Consider the following 19,276-nt stretch of genomic DNA (forward strand, 5'->3'; position numbering starts at 1 on the left):
CCTGATGTGTGTCACTGGGGCACATATACAGGGTGTCTCAAAAATACACTGCATAACTTCAGGAATGAGTTCCTCATATGTAGACCATAAAAATATTTTATATCAACATAGTTCCAGAAATGGAACTATGTTGATATGATATTTTCGCATTTTGAAGATCTGTGTACGACACTTAACTGTTCACATCACCTTATAGTAATTGTTCAAAATGTCCACCTTCTGCCTGAATACAGGCCTCACATCGACGTCTCATGGACTCGCAAAGACGATGCCAAATTCCTGGCATGTTTCGTATTATCTCACAACCTGCCACAATTCGATTGCGGAGAGTCTCCACATCAGCTACCAGAGTCAAATACACCAATGACTTTAAATGGCCCCACAAGAAGAAATCTAGTGGGTTTAAATCAGTTGAGCGTGGAGTTGGTCCACCCCTCTAATTCAGGAGTCGTAGATTTTGTTCATCCTCTGTCGGCAGCACGAGGTGTAAAGGTCCCATGTTCGCAAAGGCGGCGATGTATACCTTCAAACATTTTCTTGTTTGGACATCTTCGTTCTGGGAACCTTTAGTGGTACAAACGACGAGCGTCCAGAGCATTGCTGTCCGCCAAACCATACATAAAGTGCATATCCGCTTGCTCCTGATTTGAGTACATGGTCGGAATGGAAAACCACCAGATTCTGTCAGTACCTTGTGATGTACCTCATAAAAGAAAAATTAATTATGGATAAATATATTAAAATTTTGCAATTAAATGCACAAAGGGCTAAGGCAGTTGCATTGCAAATAAATCATATAATGGAATGTGAAGATTTCTCGGTAGCCCTCTTGCAGGAGCCATATGTAATTAAAGGTAAAGTAGCAGGTTATCCTATTAGATATAGAGTTGTTTCTAAAGGTGATAATCCAAAGACGGCTATAATAATTAGAGATCCTGAAGTGGTTGTAACACAAGTGTTATCCTTGTGTGATGAAAAACATGTTTGTTGTGAAATTATAGGGAAATGTGGTAAGTTGTATGTTGTTACAATATATTGTCAGCCATCAGAGGGAATGGAACAACATATAAAGTATTTAGATAAATTATATGAATTAGTTGGCTCTTGTAATGTGGTGGTTGCCTTGGACTCTAATGCTTGCTCTCCATTGTGGGGTAGTGATGTATCCGATGAAAGAGGAGTGATGCTGGAGGAATTCATTGCTGCCTCAGGTGTAGAGGTGTTAAATGTGACAGGACATGCTCCTACTTATTCCACGGTACATGGTCAGTCATGTATTGATTTAACTTTGGCAACTACCTCTATTGTGGATAGTATTAGAAATTGGAAAGTGATAGAACATCATACCACTAGTGATCATAATAGCATCTCTTTTTCCTGTGTTATAAAAGATTCAGTAAGAATACTGAATGATATTGATAGATTTATGGATAAAACTGCAAAGTGGCCAAAGTTTGAGCAGGTATTTTTGAGTAGTATCAATGAAATAAATTGGGTAGGCCTGACATCAAATGATTATGTTAAACAATTAACTGTTATTTTAATAGATGCATGTTCTTGTAGTATGAAGAAAAGGTATAAGGTTAATAGGCCAGTATTCTGGTGGAGTACTGAATTATCTGAAAAAAGGAGAGAAACATTTTGTTTAAGAAGAAAGTTCCAGGCTGTAAGAAGAAACGCAGATTTAGATTTGTGTGAGATGTATAAAAATATGTATAAAGCTTGTCGTAAAGAATATGTTACAGCTATCTGTAAAGCTAAACAGAATAAGTGGAGGGAATATGTGAGCAAACAAGGATCTAGGGATCCATGGAATTCCATTTTTAAATTATTAACTAATAAAAGAAGCCTATCGGAAATAATGAGTACTATTGGCAATGAAAATAGTCAAACATTAACTTGGGAAGAATCAGTGAACAGGATATTGGACGATCTCTTTCCAGATGAAAATGAAGAAGTCAATGATTTAGAAATAGATGGTCAGAATTTTATCGTGACACCAGAAGAACAGTTTACATTAGAAGAACTGACAACGGCCATGGGCCAGGCGAAGGATGGTAGATCGCCGGGCCTAGACAAAATAGAAGTATTGGTGATGAAAAGATCTTTTCAAATGGCTCCAGAGTTATACTTAAATCTGTATAATCGATGTTTAGAAGAGGGTGCCTTTCCGGATGAGTGGAAGAGAGCACAGATAAAATTACTTATAAAAGGGACAGATCGTATGCTTAACGAAACTGGTACATATCGTCCAATCGCTCTCCTCTCCGTTTTGGGTAAGATATATGAAAGATTATGTATGAACCGTCTTATGATGAGATATGAAACAAGAAATATGTTATCACAAAACCAATATGGTTTTAAGAAAGACTCATCAACTGAAGATGCGGTATATAGATTGCTTCAAGCGGTGGAGGACAGTGAGGAACGGTATTGTTTAGGTATATTTATTGATTTTAAAGGTGCTTTCGACCACTTATGCTGGGATGGCATCATGTCTAGAATTAAAGAAGTATGTAAGACAAAATTATATAAAGTGTTTAGAAACTACTTTTCCAATAGGGTTGTAGTAGTTAAAACTAGATATACAGAGATAATTAGGAAAGTTGTTAAAGGATGTCCACAAGGCTCGGTGATAGGCCCCTTTGCGTGGAACATGGTCTTTGATGAATATTTAAATGAAGAAATGGCTGGAGTCACAAAAATAGCTTATGCTGACGACTTGGTAATGATGGTTCAAGGAAATTCCAGATCTTCCATAGAAAGTAAAGCAGAAGAAGCTTTGACTACATTGGAAATATGGACAAAGAAACATAAATTGCAGGTTTCAAAGGAAAAGACGGTTCAGATGTTGCTTAAGGGAAGACTAAGCATGAATAGAGCTCCTACTGTACAGCTGATGGGGAGTGCCGTTCGATATGCACGAGTAACGAAATATCTTGGTTTAATGATTGAAGAACGTTTGTTCTTTACAGAACACGTTAAGTATTTAAAAGTCAAAATTAAAACCTTATATGCCAAGCTCCGGAGGGTGATTAGAAGAGATTGGGGCATAAAAGGTAGAGGCCTCAATCTGTTATACGATTGTTTGTTTTCACCTATAATGTGTTATGCTGCCGGGGCTTGGGTTCATAGGATTGGGAATAAGATTATTCAAAAACACCTAGTACAAGCACAAAGATTTGCATTACTAGGGATTACTCTGGCATGTCGGACGGTGTCCACAGAAGCCTTGCAGGTAATATCAGGTAGGTTGCCAGTCCAGTATGTAGTGTTAATAGCTGGAGTAGGATATCTTACTAAACGGAATATTAGGAAGACGATAGTAAGAATAAGAACTTGTCCAGAACCAGATAAAATTTATACAAGAGCAGATGTTAAAAGTGAAAAGAATAGAGTTTTAGAAGAAGTTAAAATAAGATGGCAAATAGAATGGGAAACATCTGAAAAAGGACGACAGACCTTTATGTTTTTGCCGAAAATAAATATAATTGATACTAAAAGAAAGACTTGGCAACAGTTTGGTCTTTGTTCTATGTTTCTGTTAACTGGACATGGATTGGCATTGAGACTCTTTCAGCTTGGACTTAAAGAAAATGGGTTATGTAAATGTGGAGAGCTTGAGACATCTGAGCATGTTATGCTTGACTGCAATTATTATGTTGACTTCAGAACGGAATTGGAACTATCAATTGGCTATCTGGAGAAGGAGAGACTCCATGTCATGTTCACTGATAAAAGACTATTTACTTATTTTAATAAGTACGTTTCGGAAGTATTTAAAAGGAGATTTAGATTGCTGGGTAGTAGAGGCACGCCTCCAAGTGGCAGGGATGTCAACTCATCCAATTAGGATCAATGATAGAAAATCAAAGTTGATTCTCCTTGCATGAGGCTAAGTGGCCAGATAGGAATTATTTGTTTGGTTATTATTATTTATTTATTTATACTAACAAAATTGAATTCTAAAAGTTAGGAAAAATCCCATTCTCTGATTTTACCGCGGATAGGCCACGGCCTAGGGAGCGGATTTGGCGAATGGAGGTTAAAATGGTAGTACCTTGTGATGAGGGAAATCACCTGAGGGAGATAAGACATTCCGGTTAATAACTCGGGAACCAAGCATTTCTGGAACTATGTTGATATAAAATATTTTTATTGTCTACATATGAGGAACTCATTCCTGAAGTTATGCCGTGTATTTTTGAGATACCCTGTATATGTGAAGACAAATGTATAAAAAATATCTATTTTTAAGAGAATATCTGGGGAAAAAAAAAAAAGTTTTGAAGCTAGCAAAGATGAAACAGTACAATTGCAGATTGTCCTGTTTTCCAATTGATACTTTCTTGCACATAAAAGTTGCACATATATGTGATAAAAAAAAAACACACACACACACACATTTATATACAAAGAAACTAGGCAATTAGTATGGAGAATTTCCAGGTGTGCTAACTCTGTATTATTTACTGCACAAAGGAAAGAAAAACATATTTTAACCCTTTGCAGCCCAGCATTTATTTTTGCTCTTTCCTCATGCAGTCCAGTTTTATGAATAAAAAAAAAATGACTAGTTGAAATGTGATGTTAAAAAAATTGTTTATTTTGAGTTTAAATGGACTAATATCTGACATGTAGTTTAGTGCAAATGCATCATTTTAACATAGCTATCTACCAAAGTAGTTGAATTAATTAATTGGCATCATTTTGGTTGTATCTCATATTGTGAATGCCTTCACAATGAGTTGCCATGGTATTGTACTACCTCGAATAAATAACACTTCACCAGTGGAGAAGACTATTGTTATTTATTCTCGGCGGATACCACCACCCAGGCGGCCCCATTTCAAAAATTGTTGGCTTCTCTTTGGTGGGTGGGCAGGTACCCTGGTGTTGAAATAGTGACAACCCAGTTATGAAGTATAACTTCACAATATGAGAGATGCCTGACAGTGTAGTGATACAGACTATAAAGTATTTAAGGGCAAAGGCCTCATGCTACGAGGTAGAATGACTAACATGTAGGTTAGTGCAAATGCATAATTTTAACATAGCTGTCTACCAAAGTAGTTGAATTAATTAATTAATTGGCATTCACAATATGAGATACAACCAAAACAATACCTATTGATTTAATTAATTAATTCAACTACTTTGGTAGATAGCTATGTTAAAATGATGCATTTGCACTAACCTACATGTTAGTTATTCTACCTCGTAGCATGAGTGAGGCCTTTGCCCTTAAATACTTTATGGGCTAATATTTAAAGCAACACAGAAAATGTTTTAAAACTTCTATTGCAATATTTTTTACTGTAGAGCACATACTTTGATTCCTTTTGTGGTTGCACACAACATCCAGAATATCTGCAGAAACCTTTTCTTGCTAAATATATATTCTTAAAAAATTAAATTCTGTCTGTCCATTCTTCAGACAAATGTTTCTTTATATCAGTTTTTTTAATTTAGTCCCATATTGATATTAGCCACTAAAACGCCTTTAATTCATTTAGTGAGACTGAAACCCAGTCACACCTTATGGAACAATGAGAAACTATCTTATTTGTAACACCCTTTTTTTTTTTTCCTCTAATTTTTTCATTAGAAAGGTTTAAAAATTTCTCAATGTCATCATCAGAAGGGCCTTTACATGATCTTGATGGTACGTCTGAAGACTTCACTCTAACACAGTGTAAGTTACTCTGTGACCTACACACTCTTGGGAGGAAGAAATAAGCCTCATATTCAATTGTTATTAACAATTGAATATGAGGCTTATTTCTTATTGATCACAGGACAATAATTGTGCCAGCACAGTGGGAAAATAAATTTCATAATCAGAAATGCTGATGGTTGCAATAGCTGCAACATCAGACTGGAAGAGAACAAAAAAGTTACCTGCTGTTAACAACTGAATGTAAACATCAGTAAACAACAGATTAATTCTACAGATTGTTTATATGAAATATAAATGTATAGCAGTACAGTTAATTAGCCAGTACACCAGGAAAACAAGTTTCATAATCAGAAGAGGACTGAAAAATAGCACCTTCTGCCACTGGCAATTCAATATAAATAGATGGTGAAGATAATTGAGCTGGTATAAATTTCATAATCCGAAACACTGATTGATGGTTGCTGCACTATGACATCCAACCAAAAGCATGAGTATATAGCAGGGAAACAAATTCTGTAATCAGAAATGCCAGCAAGCACAGTGGCTGCAACATTGGACTGGAAGAGAATATTACAATGTCATGATGGGTACAACATTGACTTACAAAGGGCTAAGCAGAGTAGCTTCCCAATTAATAAATTGTCCAAAATTTTTTTGACATATATCAACACTAGGCCACCTACTACTGATTTTTCATCATAAGAATTTTAATGCAAAAAAGTTATTCCATTATTCATTCAGTTTTCAGCAGGAAGTGGTCATCAATCTACTCTGAAATTTCTGGTCAAAATGTTTTTTTTTTTTTTTTTCCTGAGTTATGACTACAAACTAAAAGTAAATTGTAGGCAACTTGGATCTCTCTCTTTCGTACATGCTCCATTGGGCAGTTGCCACTGTTTCTGCAATAGCCAATATGATGGAGAGTATAAGGATTTTGAAAGGAAGTAACAACTCAGCGCCTCCGTAGCCAGGTGGGAAGGAGCAGCAGTGCGTAGCACACGCTTCTTGATTAGACCGGGGTTCGGGCCCGTCACCACCAAATATGGAGGATGCGGAAAGGTCAGGGAATGACCACCGCACTGGAGCAATATGGCCTTAGTTGCTAATGCTCCTAAAAACCAAATAACAACAACATTTGGGGAAAATAGCAGAAGACATCCATACGTGTGATGTGTCAGGCATCTCTTCTGTGTGGCGCCTCCGTAGCCAGGTGGGAAGGAGCAGCAGTGCGTAGCACACGCTTCTTGATTAGACCGGGGTTCGAGCCCGTCACCACCAAATACGGAGGATGCGGAAAGGTCATTCAGGGAATGCACTGATTCAGGGAATGACCACCGCATATCCCGGAGCAATATGGCCTTAGTTGCTAATGCTCCTAAAAACCAAATAACAAACAAACAAACAAGCATCTCTTCTGTGCCACAGCAATAAACAGCCTCACTGTATACAATTGATGTTTGCACACAAAGAGAAAGAAACAGCTACAGTGGGCTGTGGTACATAAGAGCTGTGCACTAGCTGACTGGAAAAGGATCTTGTTGCTAACAAATACTGCATTATGCTGATGACTGGACTCAGGTATTGACTGTGAAGCTTGGTAAAAAGACACCTCACAGTATGGGTAATAACAGGATACAAAGAAATGTTATAATTCTATAAAAGAATAACTCCTCTGCCGAGTTTACATTTAAATTTATAGAATAAATTAAATATATACAGAAATTTGGATTTATGACCACTGTAGAATGATAAAAAAATTTGGGTAAATCATATAGGATTCAAAACTAACAGGCATATATTTTGATCTGCTTTCATTGTTTTAAGGTTCAGAAATGTGTGCTTTCTTTAACTGAAATATAAAACAACTGAAATGTAAAAAAATATATTTCATGAACATGTACAAATTAAAAAGTTTCTAATGATGTTTTCATTCTGGTGGTAAAGCACTGCCCTGTTCTGTTTTCTTCTATTCTTCAGTACAGATTTTCTATATAAAAATTTAAATGCAGCTTGGCAGAGCAATTATTCTTTTTTAAGAAATAAACATTTTATTATTTCTTGCTATCCCCATAATAGTGGTGTTTTACCAGTAATTCATACTTGTATTGTCACCATGCTCATTCATCTCTTTATATTAAATGTGAAATCTTGATTTGGCACTGAATAAACACAACCTTATAGGCTGATGAGAGAGATATTTTTTTGGAGTCTGGGTACCTTTATTTCCTTGGATCAGTGCCTAAATGCTAGTCATATTGTTGCTTAGGTGACAGGCTGCTTCCAGCAGGTTAAATGCTTATATTTTGTCAGAATGGAAGGCTTCAGTCACTAATTTTCAGTCCTGCGGAGTATGTGAGATGACACTGAAGGGAACTTCATACATAAAAATCACTGCTGTGTATTCTGCAGAAATTGCAAGCCATCATCCAGTGAATGTACATAGGCCAATATACTGGTTGAGTCCATGCTTAAATGAATTTCTGCTGTGCTGCAAGCAAAGATCCTGCAACACAACACAACACAACACATAAATGCTTGGGCCCTTCTTTGCCTGCACAAAAATGTGCTGCTTCAATTCCTTCTGGCATATATACATATACAGTCAATATATATGTATGTTTGACTGTATATACATACTGCTAAATTAAAACTGTTAAAACAACACTAGACATGGTGACAACAATTAAGCCAGTTAAGAAAAATCTATGCATAAATTCTGCCATTTTATTTTGGATATGTCATTTCAAAACCAGCAATATGTACATATTTGCTGTATGAATCGATCCCCTTTTTTGTATTCACTTTTGTGTTTCAAGCAGTGGTGTATTTTGGCAAAATGTGCATTAAGATCCACTGGCTACTTTTAATTCAGTATATTTTACTTCTACACTTTCTTTTAAAAGTTTACATGATAACGTTGTATTACGCTGAAAAGTAAACTGAAGAAAGCTTTAAGAATATGCAGCTCCCGTATGTGGTCACAAAACAAAAACCTATAGGCGTAGGTAATGACATGATGTCACTTTTATTGAATATATATATGCGCATGGGAAGCTTTGATTATATATATCATTCTGCTGCAGAGCTTAAGACATGGTTTTTATACTATACAGTACAGTAGTTTTAAAATGGAGAGCATGCAAAAAGTTTTTCATGTGGAGGATAAAATGATTATTATTAGAGAAACAGAAAACAGGAAGAAAGGTGTTATTGCTTGGTGTTAAATTAATAATTTAACTTATTGAACTGAACATTGCACACTGTTTGGAATTCAAAACAAAAATTTATTGAATCATTTGGAAAGAATGCTAGCAAAATAAAATACATGGTAAACCTAAACATTCTGATGTTGATGAAGCTCTTTTGAAATGTTCTCAAAGTTTTGAAATGTTTTGAAAACATTGAAAATATCCTGGTAGTAAGCATTTTGCCAAATTATTTGGAATTGAAAACTCTGTGTTCCACTGGTTGGAGAGATTATTTAAGTTGCATCACAACATATGTTTTGGAAAAGTTACAAGTGAAGCAAAAGACATGAACAGTATAAATGTTCTGGACCACTTAAATCCTTTGCATGTCATTCATGCCCAAAGTGCATGAATGACATGCAAAGGCATTTTTTAATGCCAATGAAACAGGATCTTTTTTAAATGAATACCTAACAGAACATAAGAAAAGTTGAAAAGTGCACAGATTGTCAGCTATCAAAAGATTGTGTCACGCTTCTTGTTTGTGCAAATTTGAATACACAGAAAAGAAAGAAATGTTGTTAATTTTATTTATAATAATCCACAACTTTACATTGGTCACGATGAAAAGGTCCAATCCTTATCATGTTCAGGAAATAGTCCCAATTGAAAACTGCTGGAATGTTATGAGGTAGAAAATTGCTGCTAAAAAGCCATCAAGCAAAATAACATTGCAAGAAACCATTGTTCATGTCTGGTACCATGAACTAAGCAGTGATTATATCATGAATCTGGTACATCCCATGCCAGATAAGTACAAGGTGGTAATGAAAGCTCAGCAGGCAAAGAAAAACACTATCTGTTACAGAAGAACTAATGGTGGTAGTAGTAGTAGTAGTAGTAGTGACAGTAGTGGCATGTGATGCAAGAAAGCAAATGTATGAGCTTATGCAGCATCAGCCAAAAAAAAAAAAAAAAAAAAAAAAAATCACACCATTCCCTTCAAATGCATGTCCAGTTCCTCCTTAAATTTATTCAACCTATCAACTTCCACAACGACAGATGGAAGTTTGTTCCAGCAATTAACCACCCACTGGCTAAAGGCATTCTGCACATCTAATCTACATCTGTCTTTTCTTAATTTGAATTTATGCCCCCTTAGGTTCGTAATCTGAACAAGTGGAAGGATCCCATCAGAATTCAGCGTGCTGAACCCATTCAAGGCCTTATACACCTCAATCAGATCACCGTGCAGGTGCCTAGTCTCCAGCCACTGGAATTTGCAGAAGTTAAGCCTCTCTTGATAAGAGGATCTCTTCATTCCCCTCACCAATCTTGTTGCCCTTCTCTGTACACGCTCAAGTAAATCTACATCCTTCCTAAAATGAGGCCTCCAGACCTGTACGCAGTACTCAAGGTGTGGCCTGACCATTGCCTTATACAGAGGGATAATCATCTCCTTTTCCCTGCTAGCAAAATTCCTATATATCATTGACAAAACCCCATGACCTGCCCTGGCAGCCTGTCTGCATTTCCTCAGAAAACTTCATATCTGCCTGCACAATTACTCCCAGGTCTTTTTCATTTTCTACCACCTTAAGTGTAGTACCACACAGTTGGTGCGTTTCTCTGGGGTTACTTCTACCCATATGCAGTACTTTGCATTTTTCAAGGTTAAACTTCAGTTGCCACTTCTTAGCCCATCTGCCCAAATTATCTAGATCTTGTTCAGTAGCACACTGCCATTACTGTCATTAACAACCCTGCCAACCTTTGTATCATCTGCAAACTTCGACACTAAGCCTGATATACCTTCATCAATATCATTGATAAATATACAAAACAACAGTGGACCCAACACCGAACCCTGTGGGACTCCACTAATAATATTAGTCCAAGAAGAGCAGCACCCATTGATTACCACCCTCTGTCTTCTCCCACTTAACCATCCTTTTATCCATTGTAGCAACTTACCCTTAATACCATTTCTGCTCCAATTTGTACAATAGTCTTCCATGTGCAACAGTGTCAAAAGCTTTCCTGAAATCCAAATACAGTGAAACTTCCCTTTAACGGACAGCCATGGGGAACGAAAATGTGTCCGTTAGAGAGAAGTGTCCGCTAGCAAGAAGTCTGAGGGAAAAAAAAAAAGAAAGAAAAATCGTTAAACGTTTAATATAAAATTAAATTAAATTATATACAGATTTTGCACAATATTTTTGTAAATAATATACATACAATTGTGCTATGCATATTATGACTTTATCTTAAGAAAAATACATACAGTAATCACTTATTTTCTTCTGCACCTTCTTCTGGCTGATAATTTTGTTTTCAACGTTTGTTTGGAGTGAAGAAACCATCGAAAGTCCTTCAGTAAGATACTTCAGCGGCGGAAAACATTTTTAAACGATTGATTTGTATGAGCGCTTCTTCTATTTTCATCGGTGGTTCATCGTTAATATGTTCTTCGACATAATGACCTCCTTCCATTTCTTCATCCTCATGAGGAACTTCTTGAAAAATATCGATGATAATGTCGTTGATATCTATAGCACCATCTTCTGTAGTGAGGTTCGAGTCTATATCTTTGTAGCCAGGGTCACTTGTAGCTGAAGTATCGTACATTATCAATAGATGAAGTTCTTGTTCTTCTTGGTGCTCCACATTGCTGTTTACAACTTCAATTTTTGCATTTGAGAAGCCAGACTTTACAAAACAGTTCACGACAGTTTGTTTTCTAATTGCGTTTACTGAAGAGGAAATCCATTGAATCGCATCTAGGATGCTGATTTTCCTTGCAAGGTCACTCGCACATGTTACATCGTTCATGTTTGCAATGAGGTGTAGGTGTCTCCGTAGCCACGTGGGAAGGAGCAGCAGTGCATAGTACACGCTTCTTGATTAGACCGGGGTTCAAGCCCGTCACCACCAAATATGGAAGATGCGGAAAGGTCAGGGAATGACCACCGCATATCCCCGAGCAATATGGCCTTAGTTGCTAATGCTCCAAACAACGGTCAAACCTTAATAATTCCTCACGTGTGAATGTAGATGCAAAATACTCATTCAGTTTGTTTCCTATCTGAGCAGGATCATCAACAGTCGAACCATCTATGTCAAGTGGACCAATCAGATTCATCCCCTTCCTTTTAGAGTTTATATAAGTAAAGAAATCCTTGCAGTTTTTCTTAGCATCTTTTGCCAAGGATTTCTCGTAATCTGCCTTCGCCTGCCTAACCTCCTTTGTAACTTGGTTACAGATCAACTTGTAGCTATCATAGGCTTCTGTGTCACGTGTTAATTTGTATGCATCCCATGCATATTTCTTCTCTGTTACGAGTCTCATTAGTTCATTTGACAACCATTTAGGCCTAAACCTGAACAATATTTCTTAATAGGTATGAAACTTTTAGTAGCATCCACGATTAATTCCTTGAATGCTTCTCACTTAGAATTTACTGTTGGTAACATCATCAGTTGATTCCACTGTACAGAATTTAAAAACTGTCGGAGACCACTGTACTCGCCTTTACGGAAGCAAAAACCCTTTCCTTTACCCCTGATAGTAATTAAATCCTTAAGTAAATCCCACGTCAGTACACTGTGATCACTGTCACCTAGTGGTTCTTTTATCTGCAAATTCCTAATACATGAATGATCACTGCTGATAACCAGATCAAGAGTATTACTTTCTCTGGTTGCCTCTCGAACATGCTGCTGCAGAAAACAATCATCCAATAAATCCACAAATGTCTGACTAGTGTGTGAGTGCCCAACGCACAAGTTCCAGTCAATATCTGGGAAGTTGAAATCCCCCATTATAAGACATTCCGATTTACTAGCCCACTCTATACAATTTCTCTGTACAATCGTTCATTGTATTCATTCGAGTCATTAGGCCTATAACACACTCCTACTCTTATTTTTGCTTTCGCAGTGCTTATGTCACACCAAACTGACTCAACAGTGCACTGTTCATCTATATCAACTGGATGCACTTCTTTTGATTTTATGTTTTTCTTAATTAACAACATAACACCTCCTCCCTTCCTATCCTGTCTATCCTTTCTGTACACGTTGTACTCCCCAAATTCCAGTTCGGCATTCCTTATATCAGTGTGACACCATGTCTCTGATATCCCAACAATATCCACCTTTGATGTCTTGACCAACACTTCAAATTTATCAAATTTATTAACTATACTTCTAGCATTGGTATACATGCAAGCATACATGCTCCTACTCCTATTCTTTGTTACCCTAACACATCCCATATACCCACCGTTCCACGATGACCGCCACCCGTCCCTGAAACCCCCATCACCCCACGCTCCAGGTCACTACTTATTCTAATAGAAGTTGTGCAAGAATCACCTTCACCTCCTCCTACGGCTACTGTTAAACTATTAGTCCTTGTATCCCCCCCAAGCTATCAGTTTTCCGACCCACCCAACACTGCTTCGATAGCATCAGCAAATATTCTTGCACCCTTTCTATTTAAGTGTATCCCATCCCTGTAGAAGCAGTCTCTCCTGTTAACAAGTACAGTCCAGGCTGAAAAAAATTCTATCCCTTGAGCCTTGCACAATCTTTCCAGGGCTGAATTGATCGACAAGGCTCTCATCATATACTCCCGCCTATCGTGTCTGGGCAGAATTGCAGACACTTTCAAATTCAACCCTAATTCACGGCTTTTTTTCATCAGTGATCTGTACTTGTTAAGTAATTCTGCCGGTCTCCTACTCTTGATATCATTAGTGCCAACGTGTACAACTATATCACGTTTTGTGCCCTTAAAAGTTGATATCTGCTCTACAACGTCATCAACCTTTGCCCCTGGCAGACATACCCTGGTCCTGTTCCACCTATCCTTTTTACAAAGGATGTTTCCTGGATGCAAACAAATATGGTATCACAACCATATTTGTTTGCTGCTGCTATTTCCCTGCACCCCCTCAACTTATCACATAATGTTTAATTTCAAACATTGGTTACAACAAAAAGGCATTCATGTGGCCTGCAATGTATTTCTCTAAAATATAAATATGTAAATAAATACGTCTAAATAGTTTTTTTATTTATTTTTATTTTCTTATCAATAAAATGCATAATAATTTACATCAGTGTATAACAGATCTGAGGCTATATGTGCAATTATTTCAATTATAATGCTTGGTTTGGAAGAAAATTTACAGTGATGCACTTATGTGGCTTTTCTTTTCTTTCTGCCTTCTGCATGATAATTCCTCTTTTTCTTTTCATTTACAGCCATGTTTCTGTGAGCTAGCAACAAGTTCAGATTACTATTGATTTGTTTGGTAAATTAATTAGATTAAAGCAAATGGCCTACCTCCACATGGCTGGGACAAAACCAGTCACTTGTAGTTTTTGCTGTCACCTGGACTGTCCAATCACACAACACAACCTATGCTGCAAGCCAGTCACTTCAGTAATGTTGTAGATACTTAACAGTATACATGTTTATGTAGCAGGTTTGTCCATGGGGCTGGAACTGTTTACACAATAAATAAATAAACATCCTCTACACATTATGCACACCATATTCAAATTCCATGACCACTGTATGTGAGTGAGTGGCACTATGTTTAGGATATTCCTACACTTTGCACATTTGATGACTTAACCAATACTTAAAAATCATCAAATTTATTCACTATCCTCCTAGAATTAGTGTAAAAGCAAGTATATATGTTCTTGTTTTTGTCTTAGAAACCCTAAAACAGCCTGTATAGTTGTTTCTCCCATTAATACTCCCAGCAGGACTTGTAATCCTCATACCTTGCTTTTCAGGCTACTGTTAAACTATTAGTATGTGTATCCTTCTCAAGCTAGCAGTTTTCCCATTCACCTAATGCTGCCTGAGTAGCATCAGCAAATATTCTTGCACCCTTTCTATTTAAGTATATTCCATCTTTGTAAAAACAAACATGGTATCATATGGACAGAAGCCTCATGTTTACACAATGAAAAGTAGGAAAAACAAAATAAGCACATCTCTCTTTCAGCAGAGGAAGCATTAGAAATAGTAATCACTTTAAAGCAATCTGAACATTTTTTATTGTACCAAAGTTGTTTTGAATTAATATGCAAAAATTAAAAGCTATCTATTGCACCATATTGCTGAATGTGTTTTATTAATTTTTTTTACAATACTGTATTGTTATGAATAATGCATTCTTTTAAAATGATAGATAATCTCGGTGCAAATACTTTTACTTTTTTTTATGGAAGTGTATATCTGCTGTTTTTTGTTCGTTATTGATCCTAAAATCTGTGTTTAAGTAGAATACAGCAAAAATTGTTATGTTTGTATATAAAAATATTTGTTCTCTTACAATCAATTTGAACGACACACACACACACACACACACACACACACACACACACACACACACACACACACACACACACACACACACACACACACACACAATGATTATAAAGGCCTTAGCTATCTTTAAAAAATAAATGTAAAACAAAGCTTCATAGAAAAAAATACTTTATATTTCTTGTAACTGACAAAATGGTTAAATTACACTTTATTATAAATAAGATAGTGTACAATATACAGAAATAAAACTAGGTAAAATACATATAAATAAAATGAAAGAGTAGCTTTCAGGGCAAGATGTCCCTTCATCAGCTCGTTAGTGTAAGGTATACTGGGTGTATATACATTAGGTAATATGACAGAAGATGACTGGGCATGATCGTGAGATCACAACTGCAGAAATGTGTAGAAATGGCCACAAATGCCTAGTCATCTTCTGTCATATTACCTAATGTATATATACCCAGTATACCTTACACTAACAAGCAGATGAAGGGACACCTCTCCCCGAAAGCTACTATTTATGTGTATTTCATCTAGTTTTATTTATGTATATTGTATACTATCTTATTTATAATAAAGTTGAATTTAACCATTTTGTTGGTTGTTACAAGAAATATAACGATATGCATTCCGACACTCAAGGTGTGTTTTCTAACTTTTTATGTAGTTTGGTATAAAATTTATTTTATATTTATTTATTTATTTTATTTATTTATTTTTTTTTCATATAACAAAGCTTGATTCTTGGTGCAACATTCTTTCTACAAGTTATGAAATTACCCAATATCTATATAATATTGGTGTAGATGCACCATAGATAACTCTTAAGAAACTACGATGGTAGTTAATGTGGGAGTCATCATTTGCTCTGGATCTTATATTGTGCTCTTCCTTCACGAGTTGTGAACTATGGTGTATCTACACCGATATTATATAGATATTAAACTCTTACTCTTAATGTATTAATGCCTTGAGCATTTAGTTATTTTTAAATATTATCATATAAACCTTTTGGCATTTCTCATATTGTGTGATTATCTTCACAATTGGGTTGTCATGTCTGTAATATCAGGGTACCTGCCCACCCACTGATGATAGGCCAATAGCTTTGAAACGGTGCCGTCTGGGTGGTGGTACTCACTGAGAATAAGTAACAACAGTCTTTTCTATTAGTGAAGCGTTACTTATTTGAGGTAGTGCTATACCATGGCAACTCGTTGTGAAGGAAGAGCACAATATGAGATACAGAGCAAATGATGCCTCCCATACTAACTACCATCGTAGTTTCTTAAGAGTTATCAATGGTGTGTCTACACCAATATTATATAGATATTAAACTCTTACTCTTAACGTATTATGCCTTGTGCATTTAGTTATTTTTAAATATTATCATATAAACCTTTTGGCACATCTCATATTGTGTGATTATCTTCACAACTGGGTTGTCATGTCTGCAATACCAGGGTACCTGCCCATCCATAGCCTTGAAACGGTCACCAGGGGGAGCCTGATATTCATGGAGTTTCCGAGAATAGGTAACAACAATCTTCTCTACTGGGGAAGTGTTGTCTATTCGAGAAATTTATGAGCTTTTGATTAGTGTGAGTTGGAGTAACTGTCCCTTTCTTCCTTCTACGGCATTCCTTCCTCTACCTCTTTTACTATCACCTTTATACATCTTTTTTGCTTTCCTAGGTCTAATAGGGATAGTATGAGGATAACAGAGATTTTCAAACTGTGCCATCTGGGTGGTGGTCACTCACTGAGAATAAGTAACAATAGTCTTCTCTATTAGTGAAGCGTTACTTATTCAAGGTAGTGCTATAGCATGGCAACTCGTGAAGGAAGAGCACTATATGAGATACAGAGCAAATGATGCCTCCCACACTAACTACCATCATAGTTTCTTAAGAGTTATCTATGGTGTATCTACACCGAACCGATATTATATAGATATTAAACTCTTACTCTTAACGTATTATGCCTTGTGCATTTAATTATTTTTAAATAGAAATTACCTAATGGACAAGCATTAAATATTTTCATTTGTTACATTTTCATTAACAATGTAAGGCAAAAAAAAAAAATCAAATCTTAGATTTAAATGCTTCTTGGCCAAAAATTTGTTAATTATTCTTAATTTTCTTTGTATTTGTATGTGTTTTAAAATTTGTATGTAATTTGTAAATTAATATGTATTTCATTTTATATAATCATTGTTTAAGTGATATATTTAAATAAAAAGTAATCTTTCTGTTTTATCTGAGCCTTCCAATGAGAAAGGACTATGGTATGTGCTTTTTTGTTATTCCTTGTTGTTCTTATTAATAATATAGCTGACTGTAATCAGAGTTTGTTTTACTTTTATTTTTATACTTACCTGATATTTATATACTCTGCAGGTTATGATTCACAGGTCCCTATTGATTCCATGCAAGGATTAGAAATGGGAGCTCTCTCGGGTAATGGTGGCATCACCTGTGGCTCTCTAAATTCCGCCATGGATTTGGATAATCCCTCTGACATGAATTTTAACACCATTGAATCGTTACTTACCCTTTCTCCACCTCAGCAACAAGATGATAATAGTCATATGGCACCCTGGTATGATACAGACCTTTAAATCAAGTCCCAAGTTCAAGGTTGTGAATGTTGTAAAGGAGCTTTGCTTGCTCTAAATGTGAAATTTAATGAAAATAGGACTGAATAAACCTTTGGATTTTGAAGACAAAGGTTTGAATACTGATAAAAGTGTTCAGATTTTTACCATGTTTTCATTGTTTAATAATGTGGTCTTCCTTATGTGCTGGTAACTTCACTAGAGACATTTATATAATTGATCTGTAAGAAATATCAAGGCTGGCGTATTACAAATATTTGAAAGTATCTGCAAGTATAAATTGTTTTAGTAATGCATTTGTGATTGATATCTGTTAGATCAGTGAATTTTTGTGAAGTTGTTTGTACTGATTTGTCTGAAATTTGTCTGCCAATATGACTAATAGACATTAATGAAGACCATAAGAATTAAGAATGAGATTTGTCATTAATGTCAAGTTTTTATGTTTAATATAGCTAGTTTTTACTCGTTTTATTTCATTTCCTCATTGCGTATGAATTGTCTTGTCATTCCAGAAATGCATAAATTGAAACTATTTAAGTCATAAGTAATTAAAATTCATTTGAAATATTTTATTATATGTAAAAATTATATGTAAAAAGAAAATATATCATATTATTGTGAGTTCTGTGATTAGCTTTTATTAATAGACCAAGAGAGGTAAAATAAACTAATCAAAATTTTATCCTTCATACATTATGTCCCTATGATGCTGATACTGCCACATTTTTATAAATGAATTTTTTTTATTTTCATGTATAAATGTTCAATAAAGTACTGATGACTGTAATTTCTCTTTTGTTCCTTTGCTATCTAAATTATTTAAGTATTTTGCATATCAACATTCATTGAGTTAGCCAATGACATTACATAGGATGTATTACTAAGAAAGTTTTTAAGAAATCACACTTTTCCCACATTTAATTAGTTTATTGGGGAGAAGGATGAAATTATTGACTTTGTCCTAATCTGCCTGAATATTCAAATTAAAAAGTAACTACATTTTTGTAGTCACTTTTTAATTTTGTTGCTCCTTTAATAATTTTATCGTGTGTTATTTTATTGAATTTTCTAATTAATGCAAAACCATCAGCATATAATTCCATTTTATGCTGAAAAGAGAAAACTAACTGAAGTCAGGGATTAATGACTTTATCAGTATAGTTCTTAAGTATACAGACTTTTCATTCTGCTCTGGTGTCATCATTTTTTGCATATTTTTTATACTTCTGGAATTTATCGTATATCATCTACGAGCAAATTTTGCCGATATATATTAAGCACTGTCATTTTAATGAATAAGGTACACAATGCATTAATGTCTTATCTACAGAATTCAGGCTGTTTTTAGCTCTGAAATATGTGCGGTAAAATTGTAAATTTCAGTTAAATAGAAAAGTGTTCAAATGCTCACCTCATCATGCATTTAC

General features: G+C 35.5%; 1 protein-coding gene across 6 annotated transcripts in view; it reads left to right on the forward strand.

The window, feature by feature from the left end:
- The window catches only part of LOC150082241 (catenin beta-like), a 208,921-nt gene extending 190,190 nt beyond the window's left edge, over positions 1 to 18,731 (forward strand). For 3 of the 6 annotated variants that reach the window (XM_090379196.1, XM_090379198.1, XM_090379197.1), the window contains exon 17: positions 17,629 to 18,729. In XM_090379196.1, coding sequence (XP_090235322.1) covers positions 17,629 to 17,849 — 221 coding nt within the window. In that variant the 3' untranslated portion in view covers positions 17,850 to 18,729. Of the gene's footprint in view, positions 1 to 17,493; positions 17,517 to 17,628 lie in introns of all 6 variants that reach the window. The other 3 variants (XM_090379200.1, XM_090379199.1, XM_090379201.1) reach the window with 3 other exon arrangements.
- Positions 18,732 to 19,276: the final 545 nt, after the last annotated feature.

Source organism: Mastigoproctus giganteus, chromosome 8 (genome assembly GCF_048544385.1).
Source record: "Mastigoproctus giganteus isolate SK-2022 chromosome 8, ASM4854438v1, whole genome shotgun sequence".
Lineage (NCBI taxonomy): Eukaryota > Metazoa > Arthropoda > Arachnida > Uropygi > Thelyphonidae > Mastigoproctus > Mastigoproctus giganteus.